The 17,687-nt window shown below is 46.4% G+C and overlaps 9 protein-coding genes across 9 annotated transcripts; 4 read left to right on the top strand and 5 right to left on the bottom strand.

Annotated features, from left to right (window-relative positions):
* The first annotated feature begins 50 nt into the window (after positions 1-50).
* Positions 51-4,162, top strand: OGAPODRAFT_17082 (uncharacterized protein). The gene has a single exon (XM_018354870.1). It carries the CDS (start codon positions 89-91, stop codon positions 2,105-2,107), a length of 2,019 nt encoding a protein of 672 aa, XP_018209107.1. The 5' UTR covers positions 51-88; the 3' UTR covers positions 2,108-4,162.
* On the bottom strand, positions 51-4,183 carry OGAPODRAFT_95214 (uncharacterized protein; the record flags this gene model as incomplete). Its single annotated transcript, XM_018357702.1, has 1 exon — positions 51-4,183. The coding sequence occupies one exon, from the start codon at positions 4,181-4,183 to the stop codon at positions 2,114-2,116; it is 2,070 nt and encodes a 689-aa protein (XP_018209106.1). The 3' UTR covers positions 51-2,113.
* A 32-nt stretch (positions 4,184-4,215) lies between these two features.
* Positions 4,216-8,284, bottom strand: OGAPODRAFT_17081 (uncharacterized protein). Its single transcript, XM_018354869.1, has one exon. It carries the CDS (start codon positions 8,183-8,185, stop codon positions 5,462-5,464), a length of 2,724 nt encoding a protein of 907 aa, XP_018209104.1. The 5' UTR covers positions 8,186-8,284; the 3' UTR covers positions 4,216-5,461.
* OGAPODRAFT_102074 (uncharacterized protein) lies at positions 4,216-8,284 on the top strand. The gene has a single exon (XM_018353088.1). It carries the CDS (start codon positions 4,225-4,227, stop codon positions 5,449-5,451), a length of 1,227 nt encoding a protein of 408 aa, XP_018209105.1. The 5' UTR covers positions 4,216-4,224; the 3' UTR covers positions 5,452-8,284.
* A 664-nt stretch (positions 8,285-8,948) lies between these two features.
* Positions 8,949-9,839, top strand: OGAPODRAFT_14165 (uncharacterized protein; the record flags this gene model as incomplete). The annotated part of the gene is made up of 1 exon (XM_018353411.1): positions 8,949-9,839. One exon carries the CDS (start codon positions 8,949-8,951, stop codon positions 9,837-9,839), a length of 891 nt encoding a protein of 296 aa, XP_018209103.1.
* A 9-nt stretch (positions 9,840-9,848) lies between these two features.
* OGAPODRAFT_17080 (uncharacterized protein) lies at positions 9,849-11,427 on the bottom strand. The gene has a single exon (XM_018354868.1). It carries the CDS (start codon positions 11,400-11,402, stop codon positions 9,873-9,875), a length of 1,530 nt encoding a protein of 509 aa, XP_018209102.1. The 5' UTR covers positions 11,403-11,427; the 3' UTR covers positions 9,849-9,872.
* Positions 11,428-11,585: 158 nt separating this feature from the next.
* OGAPODRAFT_17079 (ATP-dependent RNA helicase SUB2) lies at positions 11,586-12,995 on the top strand. The gene is made up of 2 exons (XM_018354867.1): positions 11,586-11,809; positions 11,848-12,995. Exons 1-2 carry the CDS (start codon positions 11,590-11,592, stop codon positions 12,924-12,926), a joined length of 1,299 nt encoding a protein of 432 aa, XP_018209101.1. The 5' UTR covers positions 11,586-11,589; the 3' UTR covers positions 12,927-12,995.
* Positions 12,996-13,110: 115 nt separating this feature from the next.
* Positions 13,111-14,279, bottom strand: OGAPODRAFT_17077 (uncharacterized protein). The gene has a single exon (XM_018354866.1). It carries the CDS (start codon positions 14,265-14,267, stop codon positions 13,137-13,139), a length of 1,131 nt encoding a protein of 376 aa, XP_018209100.1. The 5' UTR covers positions 14,268-14,279; the 3' UTR covers positions 13,111-13,136.
* A 120-nt stretch (positions 14,280-14,399) lies between these two features.
* On the bottom strand, positions 14,400-17,120 carry OGAPODRAFT_17076 (uncharacterized protein). The gene has a single exon (XM_018354865.1). The coding sequence runs from the start codon at positions 17,113-17,115 to the stop codon at positions 14,434-14,436; it is 2,682 nt and encodes an 893-aa protein (XP_018209099.1). The 5' UTR covers positions 17,116-17,120; the 3' UTR covers positions 14,400-14,433.
* Between the last annotated feature and the right edge of the window lie 567 nt (positions 17,121-17,687).

Genomic DNA, 17,687 nt, shown 5'->3' with positions numbered 1-17,687 from the left:
GTCAGAAGAACTCAACTTTCATTGCTTGGGCGGAGGAAACGAGGTTGGACGTTCCTGCCACATTGTAGAGTATAAAGGGAAGGTCGTGATGCTTGATGCTGGCGTGCATCCGGCCTTTTCGGGCGCAGAGTCGCTGCCTTTCTACGACGACTTTGACCTTTCCAAAGTCGATGTTTTGCTGATTAGTCACTTCCACTTGGATCATGCGGCATCTTTGCCGTACGTCATGCAACACACGAACTTTAAAGGCCGTGTTTTTATGACATACCCAACAAAGGCGATCTACAAGTGGCTACTAAACGATTTTGTGAGGGTGACTAGTATTGCCGACGACAACGACGAAAACTCTGCCAACTTTCTGTATACGGACGAGGATCTCAACGAATCTCTTGACCGAATCGAAACTATTGATTTCCATTCTACAATTGAGGTCGAAGGTATCAGATTCACGGCTTACCATGCGGGCCACGTTCTGGGAGCAGCTATGTTCTTTGTCGAGCTTGGAGGCCTCAAATTCCTGTTCACTGGAGACTACTCGAGAGAAGAAGATAGACATTTGAGCTCTGCTGAGCTCCCGCCATCTAGACCAGATCTTCTGATCACAGAGTCGACCTTCGGTACTGCTACTCACGTTCCTCGAGTGGAGAGAGAAGCAAAGCTAACCCATGTTATACATTCTACTATTCAGCAGGGAGGCAGGTGCTTGCTGCCTGTGTTTGCTCTTGGTCGGGCGCAAGAGATTTTGCTCATATTAGACGAATACTGGCAGAACAACCCAGAATTACAAAATGTTCCTATTTATTATGCTTCCGATCTCGCAAAGAAGTGTATGGCTGTTTACCAGCGGTATGTGAACATGATGAATGACAGTATCCGGAAAAAATTCACAGAAACCAACCAAAATCCGTTCCATTTCAAGTACATCAAAAACATTACAAACATTGAGAAAATCAACGATTTGGACTCGTCTGTGCTTATTGCCTCGCCAGGTATGCTGCAAAACGGCATTTCGCGGAAGATGTTGGAAAAATGGAGTCCTGACCCTCGTAATTCGTGTATTTTGACCGGTTACTCTGTGGAAGGAACAATGGCCAAAATATTGCTCACTGAGCCTAGTGAGATCCCCTCCATAATAAACCCAGACGTTATGATACCGCGAAAAATCAACATAGAGGAAATATCCTTTGCTGCGCACGTTGATTACGAACAGAACTCCAAATTTATCGAACTGGTGAATCCAAAGGCCATCATTTTGGTTCATGGTGAAACAAACCAGATGGGTAGACTCAAGTCTGCTCTACTGTCCAAATATCAGAAGTTCAAAGGCACGGAAAACGAAATCAAGGTGTACAATCCGAGAAACAGCAGCAAGCTGTCACTAAGCTTCGAGGGAATCAAGGTGGCCAAAGTGATGGGCCAACTGGCCACCTCTCTTCCAAAAGAACATGATACTATCAATGGTGTGCTCGTCCAGAAGAACTTCGATCTGAGCTTACTGAAAATCGAAGACCTAAGAGAGTTTGCGGGATTGACCACCACTGTAGTCCGACAGAGACAATCACTAAGATGCACAGCTACAAAAAGTCTTATCAAATGGCAATTGACACAAATGTTCGGCTATATTCAGGAGTTGGTCGATGAGGACGACGAGTATGTAGTGAAGGTGATGAGCGCAGTCAAGATCACACTGGAGAGCAAAGAGTCAACTGCCACTGTTGAATGGAATTCGGGCATGGTTGACGATACTATAGCAGACTCTGTTCTTGCCATTCTGATGAGCTGCGATTCGTCGCCTGCGTCAGTGAAGATCTCATCCAAATCACACAGCCACGATCATGACCTCAAGCAAGAGGAAGATGTCCTAGACGAGTATTCACGCGAAGCCCGGCTTGCAAGAATATCCAAACTCTTATCTGCCCAGTTCGGAGACTCGTTCAAACATGACGCTGAGAAGCAATGTGGAACGATACAAATAGGCAAGAACTCGGCCAAAATCGACTACTCCACATTCGAGGTCACTTGCGCATCGGGAGCTCTGCGTGGCAGAATAGAAGGTATTTTGAACCGGTCGTTGGATCTGGTTGCTCCGCTTTCCAGAAATGCATAAATAAACTTATTGAACAAGGAAATCTTCGAATTCGAAACCGCTTTTGTCGACCCAGCCACAACCGGTGTCGGGCTCCGGCCCTTCTAAAGGCAGATCCATAAATCCTGCCTCGTACTGATTGAAGTCGATTTCGTCAACTGGTAGGTCGTAAAATGGAGTCGTAGGAAAATTATTGCTGTCACTGCTATTAGACGTGGCGGATTTCTCTTCAGGGACCACGGGATCCACCTCCACATGCGTATGCGACTCAGGCAGACTTGCCTGCACTTTAACAAATAGTTTTGGTGATACTTTTTTCAAAGTATCTTTGATATGCTGGACAAGTTTAGACGATAATGCCCAATGTCTGGAAATCTGAAATATTCCTCCCAGCTCGAGTTTGATGTACTCGGTGTACGTTTCCAGCTCATCTGCGCTGACACTGTCACGTAACAAAGCGAGTCCTTTAGTATTTTTATTGACCGCAGACAGGCTTGTCTCAACCCAGGAGTATGCGCTCAGGTGAACCAAACAGGAGAACGCTAATGAACAAGCAAAAAAAGGCGTTCTGTCCAGGATCTTAGCTGGGTTGGTGTCTAGGAGTAGTTTGACCACAGACGAAGCAGAATCAATTGTTCTTCTGGTCTCAATGATTTTTCGCGAGTCTGCTTCGTGTCTTGCGGGAGCATCAAGATGAGGCTCTTTACCATCATCTTCCCCATCCTTTGACTTTCTTGTCACATCCGTTCGCCAGAGATAGGAGAACGGTCTGTGCATGAAAATTTTTGCGTAGTTCACAAGCATGACGGCTTGGTGAACACCTTCATTGACGAATCCGCTAGAGTTGACCAGGTACGGCGAATTATACGAGTCTGGATCCTCAATCCTCAAGTCCCAATTGCCTATGGCGGCCTTCATGTGTTGCAAGTCCTTTTTGTAATCTTTGTCGTCCTGAATGGCCATATTAAGTTTGATGGAGTCATTCACCAATTTGCAGCATTCAGCTCGGCTTTTGAAATCAAACACCTTCTGAGGGATATCCTTGGGGAACAAGGTAAGCACCGTTTTCGTTGAAAGAGCCGAAGTCGTTCTGCCGGAAGCGGTGCCACTTATCGTGTCAAAGAAGTACAATTCCCAAAATGTTCGTCTCGCGGTGTTTTCCATGACGGAGCGAGATATTTTTGATGTGCGGGAGGCCGAAAGCAATTTTTCAATTACATCCAGATGTCCATTCGTTCTCGGGTCTCTTTCCGTAACGAAGCCATTCACGTCCATAAACACTTCGGGAACGGCATCGCGGTCAACCATGTTGAGTTCGAGCTCCAGGGCAAGAGAAACGACACACTGCAACAGACTATGACTGATGTCGTGCAAAGAAGATATGTGGGATGCCATTGCTAGCAGCAAAACAGACTGCAAGGTAACGAAATCTCGTCCAACTTGCTTGGAGTAATCAAGAATATTGGTCACTAGGTAGTTCACCGTTTCCACATCTTTCGCGTAGGTGGTTTGTGTTTGGCCATCGCCGATGAGTTTCATCGCCAGCAGAATGTCAAACTTATGTGGAATGCTATCCAGATACTCTCTAATGTCTTCTTTTTGCGGCATGAAGGGGTGGCAGTAATGAAATCTCGAGTAATAATTGCTGATGATCGTTTCAACATCAAGATTTTTGGTCAACGTGGGCGTGATGTAATACTGGTCTGGCGTAGTGAGGTACTTCTCATCGAACAAAACGTCGAGTACCAATCTGTCTTTGGACGAGTTGAACTTCGGGTAGAAGTCAACCTCTTCATGACGGGCACATGGAAGTAAATCTTTTGCTTTTCCCGAGCGACACTTTTGGTCGCAGTCCACCTGGTCGGCCATCTTTCCACAAGGAAGAACAATATCAATATCTGGCTCTAGCTTCACCTTCTGTTTCTTAGTGCTTACTCCTTTCTTTCTTGACCCGCCTCGATTACTCTTGACAAAGAAGCATTCTTTCCCCAATTTTTTGCATCGCGTACAGACAGGCTCTATTCCGTCACACTTGAGGTGTCGCTGTCGACATTCCAAACAAGCCCTTGAAACCGGTTTGAGTGGTTTCTTGAGCATAATGTAACACAAAAAATTAGTTTTTTTTCTGTAGCCTTTTTATGAATTTTATTATAGATAACGGGTCCTACGAGGTAAAGCTAGGACACACGGGCCAGGAAAAACCTCATCACGTACCAAACTGCCTGGTTCGGACGAGCGATAAAGAGGTACATTTGGGGGAAATCCTTAACTCTGTGGGAGCCATTGATCAGTCGGGTATACAGTTCAAAAGACCAATAGAACATGGCCAGTTGTATCAATGGACCATTGAAAGACAGATATGGGACTCGTCTTTTGTAAAACACTACAAGAATGAGGATATTCTGAATGGGGCCAATCTCGTATACTGTGAGTCGCCTGTCACATACTCCAAGTTTCAGAACAATACCGACCAAGTACTCTTTGAAGAATACGGAGTGGGGTCTCTTTACCGTGGATCTGTGGCGTCTGTGATTCCGTGGATCACCAAAGATGAGGGATACAACGACTTCCAACTTGTAGTGGACAGTGGCTTCGACGCAACCTACGTTGTCCCGATGATCAACGGACTGCCGTACTGGAAAGCTGTGAAGAAGATGCCCATCGCTGGTCGATTCATCAACGGATATTTGCGAGAGGTAATCTCTTTTAGACACTACAACGTTACAGATGAGCCTGTGCTTGTCAATAACATCAAAAAAGCAGCTTGCTATGTGACAGATGACTACTATGCAGCGCTGGCAAGAATAGAAAAGTTGAAGAAATTAAAACCAAAGCAATTAATAGACGAGCCAAACAACATCTCTACCAATTACGTCCTGCCGGACTACAAGACAACGATGGCTGGCTATGCAATTTCAGATAAGGATATGTCAGCCAGTGTGCGCGAGAACCAACAGATTCTAAAGCTATACGACGAACGTTTTGCTGTGCCCGAGGTGCTGTTTCAGCCTGAAATCAGCGGGGTTCACAAGGCAGGCTTGATTCTAACAATAAAGGAGTCGCTCAAGTCCGTTCCTGAGCTTTTGCGTCCACTGCTATGCGCAAATGTGGCAATCACTGGCGGAACGTGTAACCTGGCAGGATTCAAGGAGAGACTGATCAACGAGCTCAACAAGGAGATCCCCGTGGATGACGAAGTTAGAGTTTACAATTGGGAGGGCGACTACGCCGAGCTTGGGTGGCACGCTGCCCAAAAATTCTTTGAAAAAGGCGCTTTCGAGAAAGTGGCCGTTACCAAACAGGAGTACCACGAATTTGGTCCCGAGTACACACAGGAAAAGTTTGGACACAAGTTGATGAAGTAGATGCTGCATTCTAAAGACATGAAACTAAGGATATGATAAACAGTATTGTGACAATGATGAGACTGGAGTAAACCGAGGCCTGGTGCCACATTGGGGCATTGCTGTAACGAGTCATAAGGAGGCACACAGAGACCCCGCTAAGGATAAGACTCAAAACCAGACAGCCCATGCCGAAACAAAGCAGCAGGATCATTCCACTTGTTTGATCCAGATCATCGCCGGATTCCAGGGTTGAGAAAATGACACCCAACCCAACACCGGTTGTGAGAAAAGACACCAGCATTGCAGTTAGGTAAAGGAATGACAGAATGCGATCATGGTTTACCTGGGCCAGCAGGTCATTCGATCTAGCTTCGCCGTAAACAAGAGATGGTTGCCGACGGCGGTACGAGCGCTCGTTTTCGACTTGTTTGCCGTTTCGGTGAATAAACAACTTGTGGTCGCTATTGTCTGTGTCGGACTCTGTGTCATTCTCCAACGGAGACGTCCCGCTGATCACTGATTTATAAAAATGCGGCCTCTCCTGATGCGCTGGAAGTAAAGGAGAAGACTCGTCATGCTTGAATGAGTTGAAGATATGCGTGAGTTTGCTCGAAATCCTATTTGACAAATTCAAAATTGCTTCAATTCTCGAAGACGTCAAGAATCCGAGGCCGACAAAATTGCCAAATGGCGTTCTTGAGTCCGAGAGCTCGTAGTCGTCGTCAACATAGTATCCCTGGTCATCGTCCGGATCGCTGCCATCATCAAACTCATTCCAGTATCTTTTGCCTTCTAGTAGTTGCTGCTGGAGTTCTTGCTGCTGTTGCAATTGTGTCTCATATTTGTTCAACAGAATACCCTGCGGTGATGATTGTTTGGGAGCCTCCTCGGAAGCCTTCTTGGCGATTGATGGAAGTTTGCGGATATCTTTATTTTGTAGATGATCGAACCAAGGAGCGACATATTCCAACATGGCCTCGTCTGTGAGTGAATCCTGGTAGAACTTGGATAGGATGTAATTATTTAGTGAGAAATTTAGATTGTCCACTCTGTAAACAAGATGAGAGTTGATGAGAGACTGCACGACCGACGGAAGAGCTTTGAGCGGGGAATCGTATTTGATTTCAAGTATCGAGTGAGGGAAATTGATACTTTCTTGTGGCATATGGAAGTTGACATCCTTTTGCGATGTAATTTGGGAAATCTGGATGTCACTATCTAAAGTGATATAGCACTCCACTTTAGGGGATGTGTCTGTATCCGTTACGCTGATAAATCGGAGCCTGTTGAGAGCAACTTTGGCCAAAGGAACCATTTTTTTGTCGATGCACCAGTCAAGCGATAGCTGAGCCATCTTAGGGTTTCCAAAAAGCCCCGACTCACACCATTCTTTCAAAATCTTGTTTTTAAACACCTCCACAGGCAGTTTTGACGGACTGAATAAAGAATGGATTAGCGAGTCGTTGAGGCTGATCATGGCAAACTGGTGAAGACCACCAATAGGAGAGATCAAGAGCGGCCTTTCAGCCCGCTTGGAATTCGGATACTGCATGTTGTAGACCTGCGCAACCCATCCGCCAGAAAGAAAATTGTCTGACGTGGAGAGGAACCCGACGCCATTCTGGGATGTCACCAAAGGATCATCGAGATTGTTGAGCCAAATGGATATGACTTTGGTGTCCGGGTGGAAAGTCGTATCAGAATCTTCAGTGTGCTCTGTGAGGTCAAGTTCGGAACGAGTGTGTTTGAGGTGGACTGAAGAGTTTTGCTCTGACATACGTTGATTTTCGTATTGCCGGACCAAACCCTCCTGTTCGTGTTCTTCATCCATGATCCCTGAATCGTCAGATATAAGTTTGAAGCCACTCAGAAGCTTGAACTTCATCTCGTCTAAATTGTCCTTATGAACCCAAAATCTCTGGCACACTGAGCCTTTTTTGTGCGAGATGAGGTCGAAAGTGGTCGCCCTGGAATATATAAAATCTTTTGAACGTCCATCTGTGAGAGAGGACAGTCCAAAGGAGTCAACAGTGGCAAATGACTGCTTGTGATTGTTCCCGACGCTGGTACCCGCCTGTATCTGATTCGCACGGTAATTGTTGATCACGTCAAACATCAATGTCAGCTCCAAGGCGGCATCGTTGAGATACAGATTGACAAACGAATTGGGGTTCCCGTTGAGGCATTCCGTGGTGATCTTGTCGACAAGCTCCTGTTTGTGGGGGTAATCGCTGTGTTTGATGAATTTTTTGAAAAGCTTCTTCACTGCAATTTTCTGCAAGAGAATAAACCTAGAAAGATCCTGTAGCTCGCCCGAAAGAATTTCCAGCTCTTTCTGAATAAGCAACAAACGTCTTCCTTGAAGACGCTGCTGTAGTGCGCTAGCGTTACTGTCCGAGTCGAGCGTCGAGTTGATGAAATTGTTGAGTAGACTCTTAGTGGCGAGAATTCTTCTGGATATTTCGCCGTACTTGGAATTGACGAACAGAGACGTAAACTCAATTTGCTCCTTGAAAGCCTTGAACAATTGTTTCAAGTGCTTCCTCATCTTCTTTTCCTGTACGGAATTTGAGGAAAATCTCGAATATGCCGTGTCGCCGGTATCGTTACTGTCATTGTCCGAGAGACTTGAGCTCGAGTCCTTAATTGCAGTTGTGGCTTCTTTGATCTTGCGCTTGATGGCATTATAGTCAATGTTGTAGTTCCTCCATTTGGAAACAGATCGGTCGTTGAATTCGTCGCCGAACTTCATCTATTGTGCTGACCGTAACCAAAGGTGAAATTCTTATCAGAAATAAAACAGGATAATGAGATTTGCAGAAATGCGTTAGCGAGAGACTTTTATGCCAAGATTTAATCAGAACACTTTAGGAGATGCAATTTTGTGTCGCACTCTTTTATCGTAAAAAGCTAAGCCGGTTATTTATATAGCCTCTTGCGTGGTATATGCGCGCAGACCATGACGTCCGGTGATGAGATCCGGTTCAAGATTAATTACACTTAAATTTCCAAACAATAATGTTCCTATAACATACTTGGCCGCAACATATTGTTCGCGCACCCCCTTTATTGTTCTAGCTGTTTCTCACCTTGACTTTTTTCCCACGTGGGCAGCCGCACCGGGGTACAATATACACGAGTTTTCTGAATGGCCGACGCCAAGAGAGCTCGTAGGAGGCGCTTGTGCTTGTCAGGACGTCTGATTTCGCAGCAGCACCCGACCAATTTGTACATCACCTCGCGATATATCACAAATGTGCTCGAAATTCTCGCCATCTATGCATAGCTTTTTGCTTCTCAGGTCACACGACCGAAAATAAAAATTGGTATCCTTGCCTATTCGGATGTCCTGTCAGCTGTAATTAATTGTCTTGTGCGCCAAAGAGAAAAAACGAAGCGGCTCAAAGTCGGCCTGCCGAACATATTTTTTTCAAATCAGCTACTCGTCACATTGACAAGCTGAAATGTAAATCAGTCCTAGCTATAAATGCTCGTAGCTCACTCGCAAAACCTGTATGGCTGACATCCCTAGGAAAAGGCCTCCAAAACAACTTTCCAGCGAGAGCCTAAAAGAAGATTTCGAAGACTCACTGATAAATGAGTTCGACCTGCCAGCAATAGATGACGCCGAAACGGACTTCGGTGGCGGCGTCGAGCTACTCTACAATCGCAGATCTGAAGGCTTGCGTCTGGAAGAAAATTTCGACGGCTTCCCAAACGCAGCTACCGAAACAGAGCTGGACTCGGTGTACCAAAAAATGGCCCAGGCTTTGGAATACAGAGACAAGCTGCTGGTAAAGGCAGTCATTCGGGAACTGGAGAAGGAAATGGCCGCCAAGACGAAAAAAATGCAGGAGCACAAGTACAAGTACGAGCTGCTGAAAAAAGTATACAAGCTACCAAGCGTCTCAAACTTGGCCGAGTTTCGCGCGGAGAAATCCACACCGAAACCAAAACGCTCTAGACGCCATTCGATGGCTGCAGCTCGCACACACTTGGACCCCATCACTGAGGAAGCCGAGAAACGCGACGACCCGATCCTGGCTAGGACCCAGTCACATGACCCAGGTCACGAAAAGAATCGGAAGCAGAGCACCAGCTCCAACGTTCTCCCTATTCCGATCCCTTCGCTGAGTCCCACATACAACCGCTCTTCCGACCACAGAGACCTTCGCATTCTTTCGACTATCGAGCTAATTTCCATCAAAAGCCGGATTCTCAATCACACTTTCCCCGACGTTGGCCGGATCACAGGTCTGGTGCTCAAATTCGAGCAGAATGCAGATTGCAGGCCGGGAACCCGTAAATCCCTGATAATTCGAAAGCTTAATAACAGAACACTTTTGCAGGAGATCGAGCACGAGCTAGCTGCTCGGGGCGAAATCGCCAAAACTGTACTGCAATAAGCTAAATGATTACAGATTGATTTATTATTTTTACTAGGTTTTTGGCTTCTTCTTTTGAGGTTCATCGTCCTCTCCGTCTTCACTGACGCTAGCATCAGAGTCAAACTCCTCTGCAACATCAGAGCCAGACATGTCCTCGTCCTTGAAGTCCTCGTCTGGAGATTCGTCGTCGTCGGCAGATCCCATGTCCATGTCGCTGTCACCATCGGACTCTGCCATAGCAGATGCCAACATCTCCTGGGCAACCTTCTCATCGTTTCTAACCTTGAGGTTCTTGCTTTTGAAGAAGTTCTCAAGAAGCGTTTGCTCACCTCGGTCCATATTTCCAAAGCTATGCGAGCGTGCTCCATTACGAAGGTTCACCTCCATATCAAAAGTTCTCGATGCACCTGTGCCAGAGCCAATTCTCGAGAACACGATGTTGGTGATCTCCGAGTATGGAATCAGAACTGTTGGTTTGGTGACAAAAAGCAAGCATTTTTCGAGCGGATAGAGCTGTCCCTCATTGGCCTTGAGAGAGCAGGAAATCGCAACCTGCGAGTCTTTGGACATGAAATTGCCAGGAACCACAACACGTCTCTCGGTAAATCCCTTCAGTATACTGGTCATCACCATATACGTGTTATTATTGTAAGTTTTGTTAAGTCGCTCTTTGTACTTGCTTTCGTACTCGTCGTCGTCCAGGTTCAGCTCAACCTCAATCTCTTCCTCGGAAGACACTTGAATAGTCAAGAAGGAGTATCTGGTTTGCCCTTGTCTTAGTGGGGGATCGACTTGAAGTACAATCAAGTGGTTCAATTGGTACAGTTTTGGAAGCGAGAATATTCTCTGAATCTGCGAATATTGTAGCTTGTAGTCATACGTCTTACCTCTGAGACGCATAAACGTATCGTACATGTCCACATCGTAACGACCTCTTGGAGTGAGAAACAAGATTTCTTCAAAGGAAACAATTGCCTCGCCAGTGACCTGGCCAACGTCAGCCTTTTCTCTGAGCTGGTCGCTGAACACTTGAGCGAGCGACCTTGGCTCCGATGCCTCGTTTTTATCGCCTTCCTCGCCTTCTTCTTCCTCCTCGGATAAGGTTCCTGGAATGTACAGTTTCATTTCCACCAATTCGTCTCCAGTACGTTCTGGTTCGTGTTTCTCGCCCAAGTTCATCTCTACCGTAACCTCATTCTTTCTGCTCAAATTACTGTTCGTGATGTCCGAGTACGGGATCTCAAAAGCGGGTCTGTTATTGACATTGAAAATTAGCTCGTTTCTCGTGAGCTGGGTCCTTCCCCAATTCCATCCACGCAACGAGTGTTCCCTAACTTCGAGCTGAACGCCGAAATTTCTCTGCAATTCGTTCTTCAGGCCGTTCAAATCCTGCTGATCAAACCCGTCAAGCATTACAACACCCTTATTCTTGGTGTCTATGCGCAATTCCCAGCCACGAGATCCTCTGGACCAGTGAGCACTAGAGATTTCGTCGCTGGGCAGGAGGAACGGAGTCGACTTCACGGTGGATCCAGGAGCAGTTTGCGCCTTCCATCCCAGGCCGGAATCGGCAATACGCATTCTGCCAGCCTGTTTTGACTGATTCAAGTATATCTTCTCGTACTCAGTGGACATTATGGCACAAAGAATATTCAAATCAAAAATTCAACCTAGTTTACGTGTCAAAAGGTTACCCTGCCTAAAATTTTCCCTTTTGGTCGACGAACACCAAATGGCAAAACCATTTCTTGAAAAACACCATTACAACATGTCTGCCGAGGGAGAAGAAGAATTATTGGACTACTCCGATTCCGAAGAAATCAACGTGCAGCCAGCTCAACAGGCTGCCGCTGGCGAGGAGGGGAAGGAAGAAACAGACAAAAAGGGTTCTTATGTCGGAATCCACACCACTGGTTTCAGAGACTTCTTGTTGAAGCCTGAGCTTTTGAGAGCCATTGCTGACTGTGGTTTCGAACACCCTTCCGAAGGTAAGTGCGAGACTCTAAGTTGCCACTAACAATTTCAGTTCAACAGGCCTGTATTCCTCAGTCCATTCTTGGTAATGACGTTCTTTGTCAGGCCAAGTCTGGTCTTGGTAAGACTGCTGTTTTCGTGTTATCCACCTTGCAGCAACTGGATCCTACACCTGGAGAGATTTCTACGGTTGTGATTTGTCACACCAGAGAATTGGCCTACCAAATCAAGAATGAGTATGCCAGATTCTCCAAGTATATGCCTGAGGTCAAGACTGAAGTGTTTTATGGAGGTGTTAACATCAAACAGGATGCTGAAAAATTGAAGAACAAAGATACGTGTCCACACATTGTTGTTGGTACCCCTGGGAGATTGAATGCCTTGGTCAGAGACAAGCTGATCAGACTGAACAACGTGAAGAACTTCGTTATCGACGAGTGTGACCAGGTTCTTGAGCAAGTTGACATGAGAAGGGACGTTCAAGAGGTTTTCAGAGCCACACCTTTCCAAAAGCAGGTGATGATGTTCTCGGCCACCCTGTCACAGGAGATTAGACCGATCTGCAAAAAGTTCATGAAGAACCCATTAGAGATCTACGTTGATGACGAGAAGAAACTCACTCTACACGGTTTGCAACAATACTACATCAACTTGCCGGAGGAAAAAAAGAACTTGAAGCTGGCTGAACTCCTGGACTCCCTGGAGTTCAACCAGGTCATTATCTTCGTCAAGTCGACTAAGAGAGCGACCGCTTTGAACAAATTATTGTGCGACTCCAATTTCCCATCTATTGTCGTCCACTCTGGTATTCCTCAGGAGGAAAGAATTGCCAGATACAAGTTGTTCAAGGAGTACAATAAGAGAATCTGTGTGTCAACCGACGTGTTTGGAAGAGGCATTGATATCGAGAGAATCAACTTGGCTATCAACTATGACTTGCCAAGTGAGGCTGATCAATACCTTCACAGAGTCGGTAGAGCGGGTAGATTCGGTACTAAGGGTCTGTCTGTGTCGTTCGTGTCGAACGAGCAGGACCAGGAGATTCTGAACAAGATTCAAGAGCGGTTCGACGTCAAGATTCAAGAGTTCCCTGCCGAGGGAGTTGACCCATCTACCTACATGAACACTTGAATCAGGCGACCAAAAGTTGTACTAGTGTATTTTACGTATTGAACTACAAAGATATATTATAGCCTGCTGTTAGGTCGTGTGCGGTGTGCGGAGTGCGGAGTAGCATATGGAGACAGGCATCTCTCCTGCATGGTATATGCATCCTCGGCATGACTGCCAACAAATGTAAATAATTATTGACTGTATTAACGTTAATTAACGAGTTACATATTATGCCCATTTTCCGAGCAATGCCATGAGTCCTGCCCCGACGCACATGATCACGTAAGCGATAACCATCTTCTTAATGTTCTTCTTGCCCTTGAACTCGTCACTAAAGAGGAATTCGTGAGCCATCAGCTCTATGAGACCAGTGTAAATCAGAATTCCTGCCGAAATCGAGTCAAAGACACCGTTGGTGATGAGGGCTCTACGGGAGTTTGGTGGGTATGATTCACGAACTCCAAGACCAATAGCAATGGCAACAGGAGTACAAATACCATAAGCACCAGCAAGCAGCCATGGAGTGAATCTTCTCTTCTTTTCCCAGTTGACCATAGCAATTCTGGTTCCAAGACCCAATCCCTCGAACAGTTGGTGGAAGACGATAACGATGTAAAGATTAACAAACTCGTCACCAGAGACAGCCAAAGTCAAACCAACAAACACGGAGTGGAAGACAATACCAAATTCCAGAACGAAAACGTTGAGCAACTGTCCGTAGTAGTTTTCTTTAGCCTCGTCCTCGGCAAGGGTGCCAATGACCTCTGGGTCTTGGTGTTCCTTCGCATGCTGGTAATGGCGTGGAGACATGTCCAAAATAGCGGTATAGTTGCCGCCCTGAGTAGTAGAAGGATCCTGAAACTCTCTCACATACTCTGGCTCGTTCTCGCTCTTCAAATCCTCGTCGTTGGTCTTCTTGACAAACAGGTCAGTTTCACCAAAGTGAGAGTGGCTGTGACCACCGCTCATACCTTCGACATTGGCTTCCATCCATTTGTAAGCCATGAGTTCGGCGAAAAACATCACCATCAAGGTAATCAAACAGATACCAAATGCCATTGGATAGCCAGTGAAAGGCTCTCCCAAACACTCATTTCCTAAAGCATCACTGGCTGGCTCCAAAAGATGAATCAAGGAGGTGGCCACGATGACACCAGAACCAAAGTATTTAGCAGTAAAGAAACACCATGGGGGAAGTCTAATAAAGGAATATCTAGATGACAGAATTGGGAAGTAGGCACCAAAGCAGGAAGCCACCAAAACAACAAAGACAGCACTAATACGTGCTCCCCAGTGTTCTCCGTCATAGTCGTTGTCAGAAACACAACCTTCGTCCTCGTCACGTCTCCAGAGATCCATTGCTGATGACAGTTATCTTACTCACAGTCAGGCGAGAATCCCAGTTTTTAAAGGAAATTCGTTTTCACTATACTGGTTATGCACATGCAGGGTGTAGTTCATATTGGATAAAAAAATTTTATACACCCTAGTGGTGACTTATGTAAGCATGTAGTTTTATGCGCTTTTATAATTTAGAGGCGGGCTCGTCCTCCTCGTCCTCCGGGTCTCTAGAGGACGATGCCAGGGCAGCCAGACGTCTCGCACGCTCCACCTCCGACTCCTCCTGATTGTAGCTGTCCGTTCGGTTGGACGAGTCAGAACCTGTAGATGAGTCTGTGTTTTTCTGCGATGACGAAGGTGGAGAGCTTACGCTAACTTTATGCGAATCTGCAGTCAGGAACTTTTTAAGCTTGTCCTCCAGCCTTTTGTCCTGTGGTCCCGCATCCGTTGGAATTAGGTCGTCATTCGAGACTTCATTCTGCTCAACGTCTCCGGCTTTTTCCTTCAACAATCCAACCATTTTTAGTGCCTTGTCGAGGGTGTCGGCCTTTGCAGCTGCAGGTTTCTTTTTCTGATTTATTTTAAATCTCCCGACAACTTCTCCGTCAGCATTCTCGATCAGAATGTTGTCGTCAATGCGGAAACCATGGTATCTCTGTGAAGCGTGAGGTTTATTATTCTTGTCACGCTTGATCTTTTGGCCCAAAAGCATTTTGTGGTCTGAGTCGGTCTTGTTCACCAGCTGATGAATTTTCTCTTCTGGGCGCGAGAAGTCCTCGATCTGTATTTCCTCTCCGTCGTTTGTCCGAATCCGTTTTTTTCTTTGCAGGTCTGCAAGTCGGTTCTTCAACGTGCTTAAACTGTGCAGACTGTGCATGCTCTTCTGATCATCAGATTCTGCACGCGGTGCATTAAATGTGCGCAGTATTTCTCCGTTCTGGTCCTCAATAATAAGCTGTGTGCCGTCTCTATAGCCGTACGTTGGAATTTTCAGCTCTCCGTCTATCTCAATTGGTTGTATATCTTCGTCAGTAAGCTCAAAGTCTCTTTGCAGTTCCGCCATTCTTGGCGATGTGACCTTCATTAAAGGAGGACCCATAGCCTCTTCGCCGTGATCGCTGGACTGGTCAGAACGGCCCATCTCCTCAACCTCAAGACGGGTGGTTGAACTCTGGTCTGAACTCTCCTTCGTTGGCTGGCTCTGAGTATTGTTTTTGCCAAGGTCCAGCGTCTCCACAGCAGGAGGCGCCCGTCGCTTTTCTCTGATTTTCCTATGCATTTTTTTCTTTTGCTTCCGTCTCTTTGCAATGCCTGCCGGTTTAGCAGAGGCCGCAGTGTCGCCCGCATCCACATTAGTCGAGTCGCTGGTGTAGGTTTTCTCCAAAAGTCCGTTGTCGTGGCTTGCCTCGGAAGGAGCCATGGTATCAATTCTCTTGATGGAGAAAGAGGTACCGCTTTTTTCCAGCTTTGGAAGTCTCGAGATCCATCCCCCGCCGTCAGTCTCGACTTTGGTAAGTGTCATAGTGAACGTCATTGTTTGCAAGTGGCGGCCCAAGGTCATCACAGCAACAGAGGAACCGTGCACTATAATACTGCTGAGCACCAAGAAACAGACAGTCGGCCAAATAATCCTTATTAGCTGATGGTATTCTTCCTCGTCTGGGTACTGGGCTGTGGGGCCATGTTCAAGGTGCAAGACGTGGGCCTCCAAATCACCTACGGCCAGAATAGACGCAAAGACAGCCCCCACCCCGATGGGACCGAAATGGCCCACAAACAAAGCCTCTTTCCAGTTCTTGATATCGGGACTGAATGGCTTGATCGCCAGCACTGCCGGGATTCGTCTTAAAAATATCACCACGATAGCAATGCACACAAGTCTCCACCAGTCAAGGCCGAGCGATTTATTATTAAATTGCTCCCAAGGGATAATGGTGCCGAAATAGACGAAGTAGGCCAAGTTGAGCAGCAGATCAATGACCGAGGAAACGTGCGACTCTTCTGTACGCTCAGTGAAACGGCCATCCCAGGCAAAAGTGGCGCCGGCGGCAAAAGACGCCAGCAGATCGTCGACACCGAGTATAGCTCCAAAACCTGCGCACAAGAGTGCCAGCATAACATAGAACGCCAGGAACGACTCTCTATCGATAAGGTCTTTGTCTTCCGCATACTGGATAAGTTTTCGTCCAACAAACCCAATGATTCCGCCTAGAATGCAGCCAAAAAGACACTCGTATAGAACTGTGACTGTAATCCAATCACGCGCGATGGCTCCCGCGTTAGAACCATGTATAATGATGTTGACCGCAAGGTAAACAAAAGGCACAGACACGCCGTCGTTGCATGCGGATTCGGCGGTGAGAAGATTCCGCAAATGCGCAGGCACTCTTCTTGCAAACTTACCCTTACCAACAACTGCTTGTGCAAGAACAGGATCTGTGGCGGTAATGCAGGCGGATATCAACAGGCCGTACCCATAGTGTAGTCCGGGGATAATGAGCCATATGAACAGTCCTATAACGAGCCATCCGATGGTCATCACAGGGATCAGGAGCAGGAACACCCCGAGCCAGTGTTTCAGGATGTATTTCTTCGGAAGTTCTACAGCGACAGCCACTATTTCGATGCACAGAATGACTCTGCTGATTTCCAAAGTTATGTAGTCCTCATTCCCCCACGAAGAAGGGTCGAACCAGTCCAAACAATGTGGACCAACTATGAGACCGTATATTGTGGCCACAGAGGCCTCACCAATATATAGTCGTTCCTTGATGAAAAGCGAGCACAGTGAGAAAAAGGACGAAAACACCGCTAGAACGGCGTACGCCACATGCGCTTTGTCTGGATTTATATGTTCCCATACCATTTCATGTCAAAACACTAAAACTTGCTTTAATATATATTAAAGAAAAAAACATGCTTTATCTATCTGCCAAGAGGTTGGTTATGAGCGTATAATGCTGAAAGGGTCCGGATCTGATGGCTAAAACGCTTTTGGATGAACCATTTGCGGAAAAAGCGTGTGAATCTTCGACTTTCGTGATTGAAGCAAAATTATGAGTTTTCATCAAGATGTTCTCTCCCCGTCATGCCCTTCGTCATGTTTGAGCAGTAGTAAGTCTGGCGTATGTGCTTCACGGATTTGAAAATAAATTTAAAAAAAAAGGACTCCTCGCACCTTAAATTTTTATGGCCAAAAAGAAGTCCAAGCAGACACAAACGCCCCCTCCAAGAGAGACGCCGTCCGGAGAGACAGGCAAGAAAGGCCCCATAGATGCTGCTACCCGTAAGGCAGGTCGAACTGCGGTGGCGCAATCGTCGAGTTGGACAGGCAAGCTTCCGGGATCATTACTTCACGAGCACTGTCAGAAACAAAAGTGGCAGAAAGTCGAATACGACATGAAGAAGACCAAAGATGGGTTTATTGGCATTGCCAAG

This window comes from Ogataea polymorpha (assembly GCF_001664045.1).
Source record: "Ogataea polymorpha strain NCYC 495 leu1.1 chromosome Unknown OGAPOscaffold_6, whole genome shotgun sequence".
NCBI lineage: Eukaryota > Fungi > Ascomycota > Pichiomycetes > Pichiales > Pichiaceae > Ogataea > Ogataea polymorpha.
The sequence above is the reverse complement of the archived record's forward strand: the minus strand, read 5'-3'. Positions and strand labels throughout refer to the sequence as shown.

Coding starts and splice junctions, on each gene's coding strand:
- OGAPODRAFT_17082 (XM_018354870.1), top strand. CDS start 89: ATGCTTGATGCTGGCGTGCATCCGGCCTTTTCGGGCGCAGAGTCGCTG.
- OGAPODRAFT_102074 (XM_018353088.1), top strand. CDS start 4,225: ATGAATTTTATTATAGATAACGGGTCCTACGAGGTAAAGCTAGGACAC.
- OGAPODRAFT_17081 (XM_018354869.1), bottom strand. CDS start 8,185: ATGAAGTTCGGCGACGAATTCAACGACCGATCTGTTTCCAAATGGAGG.
- OGAPODRAFT_17080 (XM_018354868.1), bottom strand. CDS start 11,402: ATGCGTATTGCCGATTCCGGCCTGGGATGGAAGGCGCAAACTGCTCCT.
- OGAPODRAFT_17079 (XM_018354867.1), top strand. CDS start 11,590: ATGTCTGCCGAGGGAGAAGAAGAATTATTGGACTACTCCGATTCCGAA. Junction 11,810..11,847: donor TTTCGAACACCCTTCCGAAG/GTAAGTGCGAGA, acceptor TAACAATTTCAG/TTCAACAGGCCTGTATTCCT.
- OGAPODRAFT_17077 (XM_018354866.1), bottom strand. CDS start 14,267: ATGGATCTCTGGAGACGTGACGAGGACGAAGGTTGTGTTTCTGACAAC.
- OGAPODRAFT_17076 (XM_018354865.1), bottom strand. CDS start 17,115: ATGGTATGGGAACATATAAATCCAGACAAAGCGCATGTGGCGTACGCC.